Source organism: Lycorma delicatula, chromosome 6 (genome assembly GCF_047948215.1).
Source record: "Lycorma delicatula isolate Av1 chromosome 6, ASM4794821v1, whole genome shotgun sequence".
In the NCBI taxonomy this organism is placed as follows: domain Eukaryota; kingdom Metazoa; phylum Arthropoda; class Insecta; order Hemiptera; family Fulgoridae; genus Lycorma; species Lycorma delicatula.
The window spans coordinates 47,118,696-47,134,313 of NC_134460.1; the positions used below are offsets into that span (position 1 = coordinate 47,118,696).

The window sequence follows — 15,618 nt, forward strand, 5'->3', positions numbered from 1 at the left end:
TCCTTGTTTTGAAGGAGGTAATTATACGATTTACGTAGCTATGCCAAAGATAAACGGCCGGGGTATAGGTAGAACAAATTACATCATTACTGTCATTCTTAGCCTTAACTAAGTTTCATAATTTTATGTAGGGTAGGCTGACTAATTTTCATGACGTCATTATGAAGTTACACAGGTTTACCCAATGGGTTATTTTAATCTATACCGTTAAATTTCTATAAATTATACCAGTCCTGTACGCACAATTAATTTAATTCTAATGTAGTCAACATACGTATTGATATCGTTAGGATTCGTTAACATCATGTCTACAAAAAATCTGATGTGGACACCACATGACTTTTTTGTACGCCTATTAAATTACATATACACAATTTTAAAAGTACATAAAATGTTATTTCAATAATAACTTCTATTTTTTCATATTTTCTTTTTTTATTGTTATTACTGAATCATTATTTATTGTAAAGATTTTTTTACAATCAGAGGTTAATTATTATTAATAAATCAATATATTTAAATTTAAAAAAACAAAAAAAAAACTTAAAAATGTTACAAACCAAAAAATAAAAAATAAATAGGAAGAAAATGCTGCAAACAAAGAAACAATAAAAAGATTAAGAGAAGATGATAAATGTAAAGAGGAAGAAAACGTTAACACCAAGGAAAGAATAAATAGATTAAGAAAGGATGATGAATATAAAGAGAGAGAAAATTTTAAAACGTGTACACAAATTAATATTTGAAGAATTATATCAGACCAAAGAGCGATTAAATGATTGGCAACAAAAAAACAATAAACGAAATGATGATCAACTCATTAGACTTTATCATGACTTACGGAGAATATTGTCCGACATATCAGAGGAATAATGAATAATAAAATATTTTGCAATTTATTAAAGATTGGGCATGAATGCCTCAGTATACATGTTGTTCTTGTGAGGATCTATTTTTCAGTCACTCGTTAACTACAATGTAGATAAAATTAAACAGAAATTAAAGAAAAAAAATCCAAAAATAATAAGATTCTAAATTTAATTTTTAATTAACATTAAATAATCAATGTTTCACGAAATCTGTTACATATACATATATGTAGTAATCCTTATTAAAATACATAAAACTTTATTTTATTAATAACTTCTGTTTTTTTTCATGTTTTTAATTTTTATTATCATATAATTATTTATTGTAAAACGTTTTTACAATCACGGGTTAATAATTATTAATAAATCAATATATTTAAATTAAAAAAAAAAATTAAAAAAAAAAAAAGGAGATAAGTCTGATTCTAACCGATGTGCCTTCCCTTGTAAGATCCAAATATTTCATTAATTAAAGTTTTATTTGGCCATAACTCTATAACCAATGAAAATAAGTAACATTTTAAGTAGGTTTATGATATCGTAGAAAATCTCTCAATGAGGGCTTATTACTGAAGTTAAGAAAAAGTTCAAACTCCAAATTTTTTGGATTTTTGGCTTTTTTGGACACTTTTGGTTCAGTCGTTGCAATCAGAAGGGGAGGTGCACAACTAGATGTTACAGCAGTCCTAAATCCAGAATTTCAACATACTACGGTTAACCATTTTTGAGTTATGCGTGGTACATACATAAGTACGACGTCACGCAGAAACTAGTCAAAATGGTTTCAGGGATGGTCAAAATGGATATTTCCGTTGAAATCTGAAAACTGAAATATTTCGCGATCACAATAGTTTCTTTATTTCGTACAAGGAAGTAAAAAAAAACAACGAGTTGTTTTAACAATTAAAGAAAATGTTTAAATCCTAGAAAAATTGAAAAATGGAATATCCTGTAAATCGATAGCAGATGAATTACAGCGTACGAACATCATTTACTTCAGAAATTAAGAAAAATGGAGACACCATTATGAAATATTGTCTAAAAAAGAAGAAAGAAGTTGTTTCAGTAAGGACAAGACAGGAAAGAATCGAAGAGGCAGAAGGAAATCTTTTCTGGTGGTTTGTTCAAAAGTGAAACCTACGTGAGCCAATTTCTGAAAAGGATTTTTTTTTAAAAGAACTGAACGGGCAATGCCATTTTTAGAGCGTGTAGGAGATGGTTTTGAAACTTTAAACAGCGTCTTGGAATTCGGCAATTTGACATTCAAAGAGAAAAATTATCAGCAACGTTCCAGCAGCATATACATTTATTCAACAATCTGATTATTATTTGAAAGATTATGATGAATAACGATTATATGTAACGTAGACGAAACGGGCCTTGAACAGAAAGATTTTCGAAAGAAAACTTCAGTTTTTCCCACAATAAGAATTAGTTTTAACGAAAAAAATATCTAAAAAACGTGTGACATTGTTGGTTGGTGGTAAGGCAACACTGAAAATAACCGATTAGATCGTTTGCTGATTGGTAAATCAAAAAGTACTTCTTCAGTAAATTTTTTTTTAAATTTTTCAATGATCCTAATTCGGCCTTACAAAGATTGTAAAAACGCACTATTTTAGGTAAATTTCATAAGAAAGCTACCTATTGTAATGGGTACCACGATTCGACTACCGGAAAATTTCGACATAACGTCGAGTTTCACATCCCCCAGACCCCAAAAGCACCGTCAGCTAAAACGTTTATATATATATATATACACACACGAGGGTTATTTTTTTTTTCAACGTCCGATCGGTCACGAAATTAAAACCACAGTGAAAATAAAAAAAATGTTTATTTATGACAAGTACTTACATAGTTACGATATTTCTCTACATAGTCGCCACTCCGATCTGGACATTTGTCGTAGCGTGGTACCAACTTACCAATACCATCATCATAGAACGAAGCCGCCTCTGTTTTCAGCCATGTTTCTACGCTGGTCTGCAAGTGGATGTCTGTGTCAAAATGTTGTCCTCCTAGTCAGCATTTCATGTGATCAAAGAGGTGAAAATCGGATGGAGCCAAGTCCGGGCTGTATGGTGGATGATCAAACACTTCCCAACGAAAACGCTGCAGGAGCTTCTTTGTTACAGCTGCAGTGTCCGGCCGACAATTGTCATGAAGAAAGACAATGCCTGATGACGACATTCCTCCTCGCTTATTCTTATTCACCCACCATACAGCCCGCAATTGGCTCCATCCAATTTTCACCTATTTGCTCTCATGAAACGCTGGCTAGGAGGGCAAAATTTTGGCACAGACATCGAGCTGCAGTCAAGCGTAGAAAAATGGCTGAAAACACAGGCGGCTCCGTTCTATGACGAGGGTATTGGAAAGTTGGTACCACGCTACGATAAATGTCCAAATCGGAGCGGCGACTATGTAGAGAAATATCGTAACTATGTAGAGAAATAGCGTAACTATGTAAGTACTTGTCATAAATAAAAAACTTTTTATTTTTACTGTGGTTTTAATTTCGTGACCAATCGGACCTTGAAAAAAAATAATTCTCATAATTCTTATCATTATCGGGCACAAAATTCCAACAAATCGTATTCTTTGTTTTTTAACCAATCATAAGGTGAGCGTAATTCTTATCATTATCAGGCCCGAAATTCCAACTAAGCGAATTCTTTGTTTTTTAACCAATCATAAGGTGAGCGTAATTCTTATCATTATCAGACACAAAATTCCAACCAATCGTATTCTTTGTTTTTTACCCAATCATAAGGTAAGAGTAATTCTTATCATTATCAGGCACGAAATTTCAACCAATCGTATTTGTAGTTTTTTAACCAATCATAAGGTAAGAGTAATTCTTATCATTATCAGGCACGAAATTTCAACCAATCGTATTTGTAGTTTTTTAACCAATCAAACGGTGAGAGTAATTCTTATCATTATCAGACGCAAAACTCTAACCAATTGTATTCTTTGTATTTTAACCAATCATAAGGTGAGTGTAATTCTTATCACTATTAGACGCAAAACTCCAACCAATTGTATACTTTGTTTCTTAACCAATCATAAGGTGAGTGTAATTCTTATCATTATCGGGCACAAAATTCCAACCAATCGTATTCTTTGTTTGTTACCCAATCATGTGGTGAGAGAAATTCTTATCATTATCAGACGCAAAACTCCAACCAATTGTATTCTTTGTTTTTTAACCAATCATAAGGTAAGTGTAATTCGTATCATTATCGGGCACAAAATTCCAACCAATCGTATTATTTGTTTTTTAACCAATCATAAGGTGAGAGTAATTCTTATCATCTTCATGAACGAAATACCAATCAATCGAATTCTTTGTTTTTAAACCAATCATAAGGTGAGAGTAATTTTTATCATTATCAGGCACGATATTTCAACCAATTGTATTTGTAGTTTTTTAACCAATCATAAGGTGAGTGTAATTCTTATCATTATCAGACGCAAAACTCCAACCAATTGTATTCTTTGTTTTTAAACCAATCATAAGGTGAGTGTAATTTTTATTATCATAGTCGCCACTCCGATGTAAACATTTGTCGTAGCGTGGTGCGTATATACGAGGGCTATTTTTTTTTCAAGGTCCGATCGGTCACGAAATTAAAACCACCGTGAAAATAAAAAAATGTTTATTTATGACAAGTACTTACATAGTTGCGATATTTCTCTACATAGTCGCCACTCCGATTTGGACAATTGTCGTAGCATGGTACCAACTTTCCAATACCCTCGTCATAGAACGGAGCCTGTGTTTTCAGCCATGTTTCTACGCTGGTCTGTAGCTTGATGTCTGTGCCAAAATGTTGTCATGTGAGCAAAGTGGTGAAAATCGCAGGGAGCCAATTCCGGGCTGTATGGTGGGTGAATAAGAATAAGTGGAGATGAGTGTTGTCATCAGGCATTTTCTTTCTCCATGACAATCGTCGGCCGGACACTGCAGCTGTAACAAAGAAGCTCCTGCAGCATTTTTGTTGGGAAGTGTTTGATCACCCACCATACAGCCCTGACTTGGCTCAATCCTATTTTCACCTCTTTGATCACATGAAACGCTGGGTACAACATTTTGGCACAGACATCGAGCTGCAGACCAGCGTAGAAACATGGCGGCTCCGTTCTATGACTAGGATATTGGAGAGTTGGTACCACGCTACGACAAATGTCTACATCGGAGTGGCGACTATGTAGGTACTTGTTACAAATAAAAAATTGTTTATTTTCACTGTGGTTTTAATTTCGTGACCGATCGGACCTTGAAAAAAAATAACCCTCGTGTATATATATATTTCACTTTCATGTAGACACGATAACTGCCGTATAATTTTGCGTCAATCACGTTCAAATTGATACATAAAATATAACAATCCAAAATCTCGGTCGAGTTTGTTAATAGGCAGAATCAGTCCATGGGGATTGAAATGGTGGGGAGGGGCTTTTTAAAAAAAACAAAATACGCTATAATTTTCTTATAAAGTGAAATATTGAATTCGTTTAAAGTTCCTACTATTCTTTGGATAAGGGCCTAAAACTTATCAAAGTAAAGTTTTTGATATCCTCAACCATTGGCTCAAAGGATGGAAAAAAAGAGGATTTCGAAGACAAATAAAATCATACCTCCCTTAATAGGCACAGTATCGAATCTGTTTAAACTGGTCGTTAGTCCTCTAATCATTACCTAAAACTTTTGTCTGAAACAATTTTTGATATGACCAACCCTTACGGAAAGGGATGATGAAAATATTGCTGGAATTGTATGAACATGGGGTTGTCGTACGCTAAACAGCTGAAATTTTTTTCTCATGCAACCATTGTGGTATTGAGTAAATTTGAAGTTTTTCTTAACTTTAAGGTGGAAATTTTTGTTATTCCCTACTTTCGGGACCACCGTTATGTGTTGTTTCAGAGGATGATATGAATGATTTGTTTGTAGAGTGTGTGAAAATGATATCCCAGACCGGGATTCGAACCCGGGTCCTCCGGATGAAGGTCGAGACGCTACCACACGAGCCACCGGACCGGCGGTTTTTTTTATCTCCTACTTAGCACCGGTGAACTCTACTTCCACCTTCCGGCGTGCCGAAAGCGATTTTTTTTTTTTCACTTTACGGTAGCCTATTGAAAATTTCATCAAAAATACACATTAATACAGAGTATTAGCAAATTACTCGCTAACGAAGCGTTTCCTGAATTACTTTGAAATGGACTATCTTCTTTATTTCTTATAATAGAAAATGCCCTTAAGATTTGTTACATTCTTCCCGAATCACTCTGTATAAAATATTACTTTACAACAGATAGTTGGATACGTTAATTTATCGCTTTAAACTATCTTTCACGATCTATCTTACGATTACGATACATAGAAAAGCACTTTAGGCAAAAAAAAGTGCCGGTCAAATGGTCACTTTCTCTGATATTACTGCTGGTCACACTACAGTCGATCTCTGTGTTGGGACCGAAGGTGTCCCGACTTATAATGTAGAATATCGCTTACCTTCGTGCGCATTGATATGTAACAATAATACATTTCGTGCTAAGTGAAAAAGCCTACGGGAAACCACTTTAATCCTCACTTTCCTTAAACATTTTTGCAAGGGATGGTTGTTATTCTTTAGAGTGGATATGTAATTACGGGGTATTATTTACAACAACTGGCCGGTCGTCTAAAGTCATTACTATTCCCTACTTAACGTGCATACCTATAAAAATTAAATTTAAATACTATTCTATCATCGCAGTTAATAATATAACACTATTTCTTACCTAATGCCTACGGACTGACGGTAAGCTCGGACCATCCCACATACTGAATCTTCTTCCTCTGTAAGAGAAAAAAATATAAGATACAACAATATTTCATTATAGCGAAACGACAATGTAATAAAAAAAACAAAACAGACAATTAGTGCATTAACTAATTAAAATAACAAATTACTTAATTAACATTAACGATAGTTAATTAAAATAAATAATAGGGAAAGGTCATTTAAAAGTCAATAATAATAATAGGAAAAGTCGGTGTAGAATGACATATATATATTTTTTTAATATTGTATTTTTTTTGTTTAATCGATGTTCGTTCATAAAAAGTACTTCATACCCAACAACAATAGGAATAATACACGCTACATTGTAATTTAATATAAAATCCTAAGTTACATAAAATAATAAAAAAACCAAATACGCGAACGATTATGTAACAGCGCATTAATACAGAAAAGAAATTAAACCTCTCATAACCGAGTATTATTTACGTATTTGTTCTATTCTTTAAGCAGCTTTTTTCTTTGAAGATTTTTTTTATTTTTACAGAATAATACAAAATGACACATCATTAAAATTATTACGATAAGAAAAAAGACAAAAAATTATTTTAAAAAATGTATCCCGATTCTATTAGAAGGCGGTGAAAGTTAACCGAAAGAAAAATGAAGGAACTATGAACGTTCATCAGCGTAAACAATTATAAAAAAAAGCCTGGAAAGAGCTGCACCAATTTTATAAGGATAGGCTTAAACGTCAAGTTCTACACACGTGAGTATCTTCCACGGTCTTTGACAGACTGTAATCAAACTAAACGGCACTTATAATCCATATTCAGAAAACGCCTTAAAAGTTTATTAATCCAGTCTAGCGAAACGATAACCGATTATATAAAACAAAATTAGATTTGTTATCTTACAATTCTTAACGAAATCGCCCAAATACGAGTACATAATTAAAAAAACACTAATGTAATGGAATTACTACAAGAATATGACTTCGGATCCAAAAACGACAAAAGAAAAGAATAGAAAACATTTTGCTACCACCCTTTATGGGGGGTTTAAATAAAACTACATACCATCATAAAATGGATAAGCTACGTGATGGACGTTAAATTAGGCGAACAAATTAACCTTTGAGTAAAATTTTTAGATAATGAATCCACGAGTTCCATATGACCGATTGTAAACAAAAATTAAACGGCATTAAATTCTCCATATACAGAGCTCAATTACGCAAAAATGTCAAATAAATCGGTCCACCCGTTCCGGAGATATAAAAAAAAAAACATATATACGAACCGATCCTTCCGGAACTATTCAAGCTAATTTTTTTCCTTCCTTTTTCGTTAAAAGGGGCATAAAACGTCCAGATCTGCGAAAACTACGACGTAAAAATTTGACCCCATTAACACGTATCCTTATGCAGGGTCATTCACGGGAACCGGATGTTTTTGAAGTGGGATATACTCGGGCGTTCGTGGTGGGAGGGGCACGTGGCTGGTGTCTGACGTTTCCTTTGTTCATAGCATTTACATTTTAGTCGTTGAGATGGAGCCGTGGCGCTAGACCAACGCCTGTACGCGTATGACAGTTTTGTGCGAAATTACGAATCCGTAACTGCTGTTCAGCGAGATTTCCGCCGTCAGTTTAATATCCATCGTAATGCAAGTGTCCCTTCTCGTAACACAATATTGCGATGGGTAAACAACCTTCGAACAAGCGGTTCAATAGTGAAGAAAAGACCACCGGGTCCCCGACGAACTGCTACCACTCTTGAGAACATCGAACGAGTAAGGGAAGCCATTGTCAGAAGCCCACGCCGCTCTATTCAGAGGCATTCAGCAGCGCTTCAAATGAGCACAAGTAAGGTAAGACGAATTCTGCATACATACCTGCATTTCCATCCTTACAAGGTAGCCGTCGTGCAGCAGTTAAACGAGCAAGATTTCACGCAGCGATTACAATTTTGTCGACAAATGCTTACCGTTTTTGAAGAAAATGAAAATTTGTTATTGTTAATGAGTGACGAAGCCCATTTTTATCTGAATGGCTTCGTCAACAAACAGAATTGTCGGTATCGGGCAGAAAGAAACACGCATCAGCTTCACGAGAGACCACTTCATAGCCCAAAGGTAACTGTCTGGTGTGCAATAGGAAAGGTCGGTGTTATTGGACCATATTATTTTGAAGAAAATGACGCTGCCGTAACTGTAACAGCCGATCGTTACATTGCGATGTTGAATACGTTTTTCATCCCTGAGTTACGAAACCGCGGAATCGATTTTCAAATGTGTTATTCCAGCAGGATGGCGCTACAGTGCACACAGCGAGGGCAAGGATGGCTGTTCTCCGTAACTTGTTTCCGGGACGGATCGTTTCCAGATTCGGCGACATCCCTTGGCCCCCTCGGTCCCCCGACTTGAGTAGTTGTGATTTTTTTCTGTAGGGGTTTCGAAATCGCGTGTGTACGGCAATAAACCGCGTACATTGGAGGACCTAAAGATCGCAATTCGTCATATCGTCACCCAGATTGATGTAGACATGCTGCAAAGAATTGAGGCCAGTTACCGTGAAAGGCTACAACAATGTATTACCCAAAATGGACATCACTTGTCGGACATAATTTTTCGTTCATGAGTAAGTAACAAATGCTTTGGTTTGACAAGTGTTTCAGTACCAATAAAACTTTTTTAAAGTAAATATTCTATTTTTTATGATTATTTTAAAAACATCCGGTTCCTGTGAATGAGCCTGTATATGGTACACTGCTTATATAACCGGGAAAGTCGGAGTAAAATCAATAAAATACTCGTGTATAATGTAGTAATTCCCAATTGTCTGAACCTACTTTGGCAACAGACTTATTTGGATCAACTCGGATAAATTAAATTATATGTACGAGTAATAAAAGTTAATAAGATACGACGCCCCGGAAGGTTATGGGAAAAAAATAATGCAAACATCATATAAGATTTTGGCAAACTGCAGTGTAGTATATCAGAATATGTAGCACTGGGGTGGCTATATACACAGAGCAATCAGCGAATAACGAGCTCGCTTTAACGAGATCGTGTTGTAACGAATAATATTTCGGAATTTATTTGGTTTTCTATCTCATTAATGAAATTAACTTGCTTTTAGCGAGGTATCGACGCATCATAGACTTTGTTATCACGAGCTTTTTAATTTTTGAAAATACTGTAAATCAAAAAGTTAAATAACAACCAAATAATCTCAACGCAAGGGAAATTCCATTTCTTCATTTACAAAATATACATTAACGATTTATACGTAAAGATTGTGACATTTTATCTTAGGCTTGTTCAGGTCAGGTCTGAAGGGTGAACAAAAGGTTTGTTCAGGACGTTGTACGGTACATACAATTGAAGTACGAGTTTCATTGCGGTATTACAAAGGCTGGTAGTTATTTTAATTTTCGGGTTTATCTGTTTGCAGAATTTTAAGAAAGACTGGGGGCCAAACAATGATCCGTCAAAACCGTCCAAACAGGTTCATCAAAATCTATAGCACATTTTAAACGATTTAGGTGAAAATCTGAGGGGCGTGGTTAAAGATAAATTATACTGCCCTACCCCCACTGGCAAATTCAGCAGTCATAATTTTCAGTTTAAAAAACACTTTACTGTACCGTAGAATCAGTTAAACAGTATTGCGTTAAACTGTTCGACTGGATTCCTAGTAGCCGAATACAACACAGTAATACTGCATTCGGGTCAGTGAATGCGTTTTTATTTTAGTATTTTTTACTAAAAAAATATGGCACGCCATATTTCGACTGAAGATTACAATGATAAAGACGATATACCACTATCAGAATGGATTAAAACTCTTAACTCGACAAAAAAATCAGCCTTTCAAGAATACTCGATAGATGACTACGCAACAGCCGATGACGATGTACATAATACAGAATTCCGACTGATGAAGGCATTATTACTGAGGTAACTCATAGTCGTGTAGGTGATATTTAAGCTGAAACTGAAAACGAAGATAAATCTACTACACTTCCAGTAGTATCAACGATTGACGCCAAAGAATGGTTTAAAAAATTAACGGAGTTTGGTGAGACTAATATAAGTGATGAATTTGTAGACTACTTGAATAAACTACAAAACCGTTTTGATGATTACAGGTGTAAGATTATTAAACAAACAAAAATAAACAAATATTTTAAGGCTAATTAGTTTGCATGCGCGATTAAGTTTTGACGTATTCTGTTACAGTGAAGAAAAAATAGATTAGAATGATTTTTTAAATTTAATAAATACAGATTGTACTTAAAAACGTTGACATAGAAACCTTTGTGTGGTGCTCATTTCTTACTTTCTTCGATTATTTTGGAAAGTTTTACTGCATACTTATTATAAATTTTTTTTTTTGCTAATTCATTGAACGCTAACAGTTTTGTTAAAAGCAAAACGTATTATCGTCTAAAAAATGTATTACATCTAAATTTTATTTGTTAGCCTATAATACAAAACACATCGATCTTTTATTTTAAAACAGCTTCTTATTTGGTATTCTTATTTGGAATCTTGGAGAGCTGCATCAAACCAGTCAAATGACTGAAGACAAAAAAAAAAAGGTATATTTTTTGTATTATAATAGATAATAACGGCGTAAAAACTTTCGATTACGAGGTGACAATTCGGAAGTACCGAGCACTCGGCTTTAACGAGTATATTTGATCGGCCCCCTGAATCTCGTTATATGCAAGTTTTATTGTATAATAGAAAATATTGAACCAAAACAGATTATTTTCCGGAGGAATCCAATATTACTTAATTAGAGATTGAAATTATACGGTCAAGTTTTAGCTTGAAAGAAGAAATTTACAAGCTGTGTGGGGGTAAAACTAATTTATTTTTAACTGATGATTATGTTTTATGAGGGCCGGCTTTATCCCACGGATAACTTTGTTTTTTTATGTCACTCACGATCAGAATTTAGTTCCGAGTAAGCCCGCTGACAAGGTGCACACTATAAAGCTTCACGAAACAAGCAATCTTTCCACCAGTCGATCACGTTCTACGACTCTATTCAACGATCAAAGATGTTGATAAGGAAGAGTGAAGAAAGAAAGAGAAGAACAGAATCGACTATAATGCTCTTACTGGCAAAAATCAGAACCGTACGACGAATAAAACAATTTATTACCGACGCGACGTTCACAACAAAAGCATTAGAAATAAAAGTACAAGAATATCGATTAAATATATTTACGTATAACAACGGATCATATAAATCGATTTTACCCGATAAACATCTTCGCCTTATCTAGCGTTGTTTTGAACAAAACAACCGTATCTTATCTAAAGTTGTTTTGTTGTTTTCTACCAAATAGGAAACTAAGTCCCGTAAAAAAGGTCCGAAGGCAGCAGAGCCATCTGATCTCACAAATAACAAAGATAAACATAATCTGCTTCTTCGTACACCCACTAAATAGATCTAGTGAAAACCCACACAATATTACTAGAGGATGAAGCAGAACAAAACGGTGTAATTAATTAGAGGAAAATGATGATCTATCCGCAGAAGGATCGCGAAACGAACAGAACGATACGACATGGAGTATTTCAAGGTATCCGATGTGGCTACAACTATTAAGGAAATTACGATATTTTAATTTACGATAACAGTAACAAGCTATTAACTAACGGTTTTGCATCGATCAGTTCAAACATAAGCTTTACCAAAATTCTACGTTTCCTGTTACTAAACGGCCATCTGAGAACACTTTGTTTAAGGAAATCCACCCCCCAAAATTAAGAGACGAGTAGAAAAACCCCAAAAACTGACCGTTCACCCAGAAGTTTTATGGAAGCTTACGTAATTCCTTATTAAAAACATTTACGATCGTAAAGTAAGAACGATTGGCCTTGATCTATAAGGTGAAAAGAAGGTACGTGGGAATTCGACGGATAAAACGGGTCAGTTTAGGCAGATAAATCAGAATTCTGAAATCATGAATCAGAGGCTTTCGGTACCAAAGTAATAAGTTTCGAATAAATCAGGATATGCTACAACAGATGAATTATCAGTAAAGAAAATCTTCTACTATGAGTAGGTTTTATCCGCTCCGATTCCGGAAAAACTTTATTCGGTTAAGGACGGAATTTTTAATGCACTTAGAAAAAGTAGAGTATATAAAAATTTCATTCAAAAAGTCAATGCAAATTTATTTTAATAAATTTCCAATACACCGATCAATTCTTTCAAAAGTTTTATCATCTGCTTAAAAATCATCTGAACGATTATAAACGTAGTGATGACACGAACGGTACTGTACTATCAAAATTAAATAATAGTCAGGAAATAATAGTACTACAAAGAATATATTAGACAAGGGTTAAGCATCATAAAACTTAGAAATTACAAGTAATAGAGACAACAAAACATTTAAATAATAACAGCAAAAAATAAATATTTTTCTAGAATAGTTCTACAAGGACATTGCTACGGAAAAACCACCTTAACAGTTTTTTCTTTTTTTTATACACTATTAAAATAAATTGTAATCTTTTTCAATCATAAGCAATTCTGCAAAAGAATTATGTATAAATAACAAGTACATAATTACACAGATAACTCTTGTCTGTGTAAAAATGACACTGACAATTATCCATTATAAAAACAATTTAAATTTATTTAAAATAACTTTTTTCTAAGAAATTAATAAATAATACCCACTGAACACTTAAGTGTTCTCTCTTTTTTTATTTTACTGAATTAATACACAAGTATTATTTCACAAGCAACAACATATAAAAATCAAAAGATATCTTAAGAATGCAAACTGAAAATAGGTTATTAAAAAAACCTCACTTTTATGATACGAAAAAAATAGATTCCTAACTGAAAAGTAATTAAAAATCAATTAATTATTTTAAATGAAACGACGTAAAAATACAATTACTGAATTTTTTAGTTATGGTTCCCTGGCTCTACATAAAGACTGCTCTATTAAAAAAGGACGCTATTTTGAGAGGTGTCTAGAGTTAGGTGTCTAGGTCTAGAGTTAAAATTAATTTTAATAACTCATTATAAACGCAGATTCGGAAATGATTTTTTTTTCGAATTACGGCTACCGAAATATTTCATCCAGATTTCTGCTTCATAATTAATATAATACAGTGCTAACATTTTTGAACACTAATTACGCTAAAAAATTAGTATATTTATCTTGAAAAGAACCCTTAAATAACAACGCAATAGTGAAAAACTAAAATAAAATTTAGCAAATTCTCCTACTTCAAAACGAAAAACGGGGCTTTTTCGGTATGAGACCATAACTTGGGCTCTACTGTAGGCCACTTTTGAAAAAAGTTGTAAAAAATATTAATTTGATGCCACTTCCGTTAGCGCTGTTGTACCCCAAAATTCTTTAAGAAAAAAGTTTTTGTTTTTCAATTGGGGTTTGGGTTTTTCTAAGGGAATGGTGTATGTCGCAATATTTTGTGGTTTTTACTCACCCCCGCCCCGCAGTGTCGCTAAATGCTTGGAATGATCAATATCATAAAAAAAATCTGATGTGGATATCACATGACTTCCTTGTACTCCTATTAAATTAAATGTACACGTTTTTTTTTTAAATGAAAAATACATAACATTTTATTTCATTAATAACTTCTGATATTTTTTTTCTTATACTTTATTATTGAATTATTATTTTTTTTGTAAAAAATTGTTTACAATCAGAGATTAATAATTATTAATCAATACATTTAAATTAAAAAATAAGTTAAAAGGAGGTCAAGTCTGATTATAACCGATGTGTCTTTCCCTTGTAAGATCCAAATATTAATTAAAATTTAATTTGCCTATAACTCTGGAACCAATCAAAATAAGTACCATTTATAATATATCCTTGAAAAGCTTTCAATGACGACTTATTACTGCAGTTAAGAAAAAGTCAAAAGTCCAATTTTTTTGGATTTTGGGCTTTTTGGCCACTTTTGGTTCAGTCGATTGCAATTAAAAGGGGAGGTGTGCACAACTAGATGTTACAACAGTCCTAAATCCAAAATTTCAAAATACTACGGCTAATAGTTTTTCAGTTATGCAAGATACGTACGTATGCACATACATAAGATGACACATCAAAACTTTTCCAATATGGATTCAGGGATGGTGAAAATGGATATTTCCGTTTGAAATTTGAAAACTGATTTTTTCGCGTTCACAGTATTTCCATTATATCGTACAAGGAAGTAAAAATATCATATTAATAGCGAGGAAAAATAACGAGAGGAGCGATATCTCTAAAGAGGTTAAACTTAAAAAATTTACTCGTTTATATTTTTAAATTAATCAAATTTTAAGGTCTATGTAAACGTAAAGAAAATCCAAAAACATCCCACCTAATCTTTCATTTTATATTCACGATAAACAAATATATACGTATAATATGTGTTATTGTGTTTGTGTGTGTGTGTGTGTGTGTTCAACACACAATAGCGTAGAAGCATGAATTTAATTATAAAATATTAAGTAAAACACTATATGCTCTATTAATAAAAACAATATCACCATTTTATAAAAAATAATTAATTAATTAATGTTTTATGTTAAGATTATTATTATTATTATTATATTTAAAAATATCACACAAATTAGGTTAATATAATTTAATAATTTCAATAAATCTGACAATAAAATATCTGTCTATGAATTACCATGCTCCGTTTCTTTAATAAAAACGTCCTTTCCTAACATAAGTTTCTTCTTTTTAGAATTTTAATACAATAAAATTAAAATTTGTATTAATAATTATTAAATTTAATGTTTATTATTTTAAATAAAATTTTACAGGGCCGAAATTCAAAAATAATTTATTATCGATTAAAAACTTACAACAGAGATGGCGATAAAATTAAAAAAATTACTCTACTCGAAAAAAGTAGTAAAATTACACACCGGAAAAACTT

General features: G+C 33.0%; 1 protein-coding gene across 1 annotated transcript in view; it reads right to left on the reverse strand.

Moving 5' to 3' along the window:
* The window catches only part of LOC142327040 (uncharacterized), a 520,738-nt gene that overhangs the window by 375,372 nt on the left and 129,748 nt on the right, over nucleotides 1-15,618 (reverse strand). Inside the window, exon 2 of the mRNA XM_075369808.1 lies at nucleotides 6,666-6,723. Coding sequence (XP_075225923.1) covers nucleotides 6,666-6,700 — 35 coding nt within the window. The 5' untranslated portion in view covers nucleotides 6,701-6,723. The remainder of the gene's footprint in view (nucleotides 1-6,665; nucleotides 6,724-15,618) is intronic.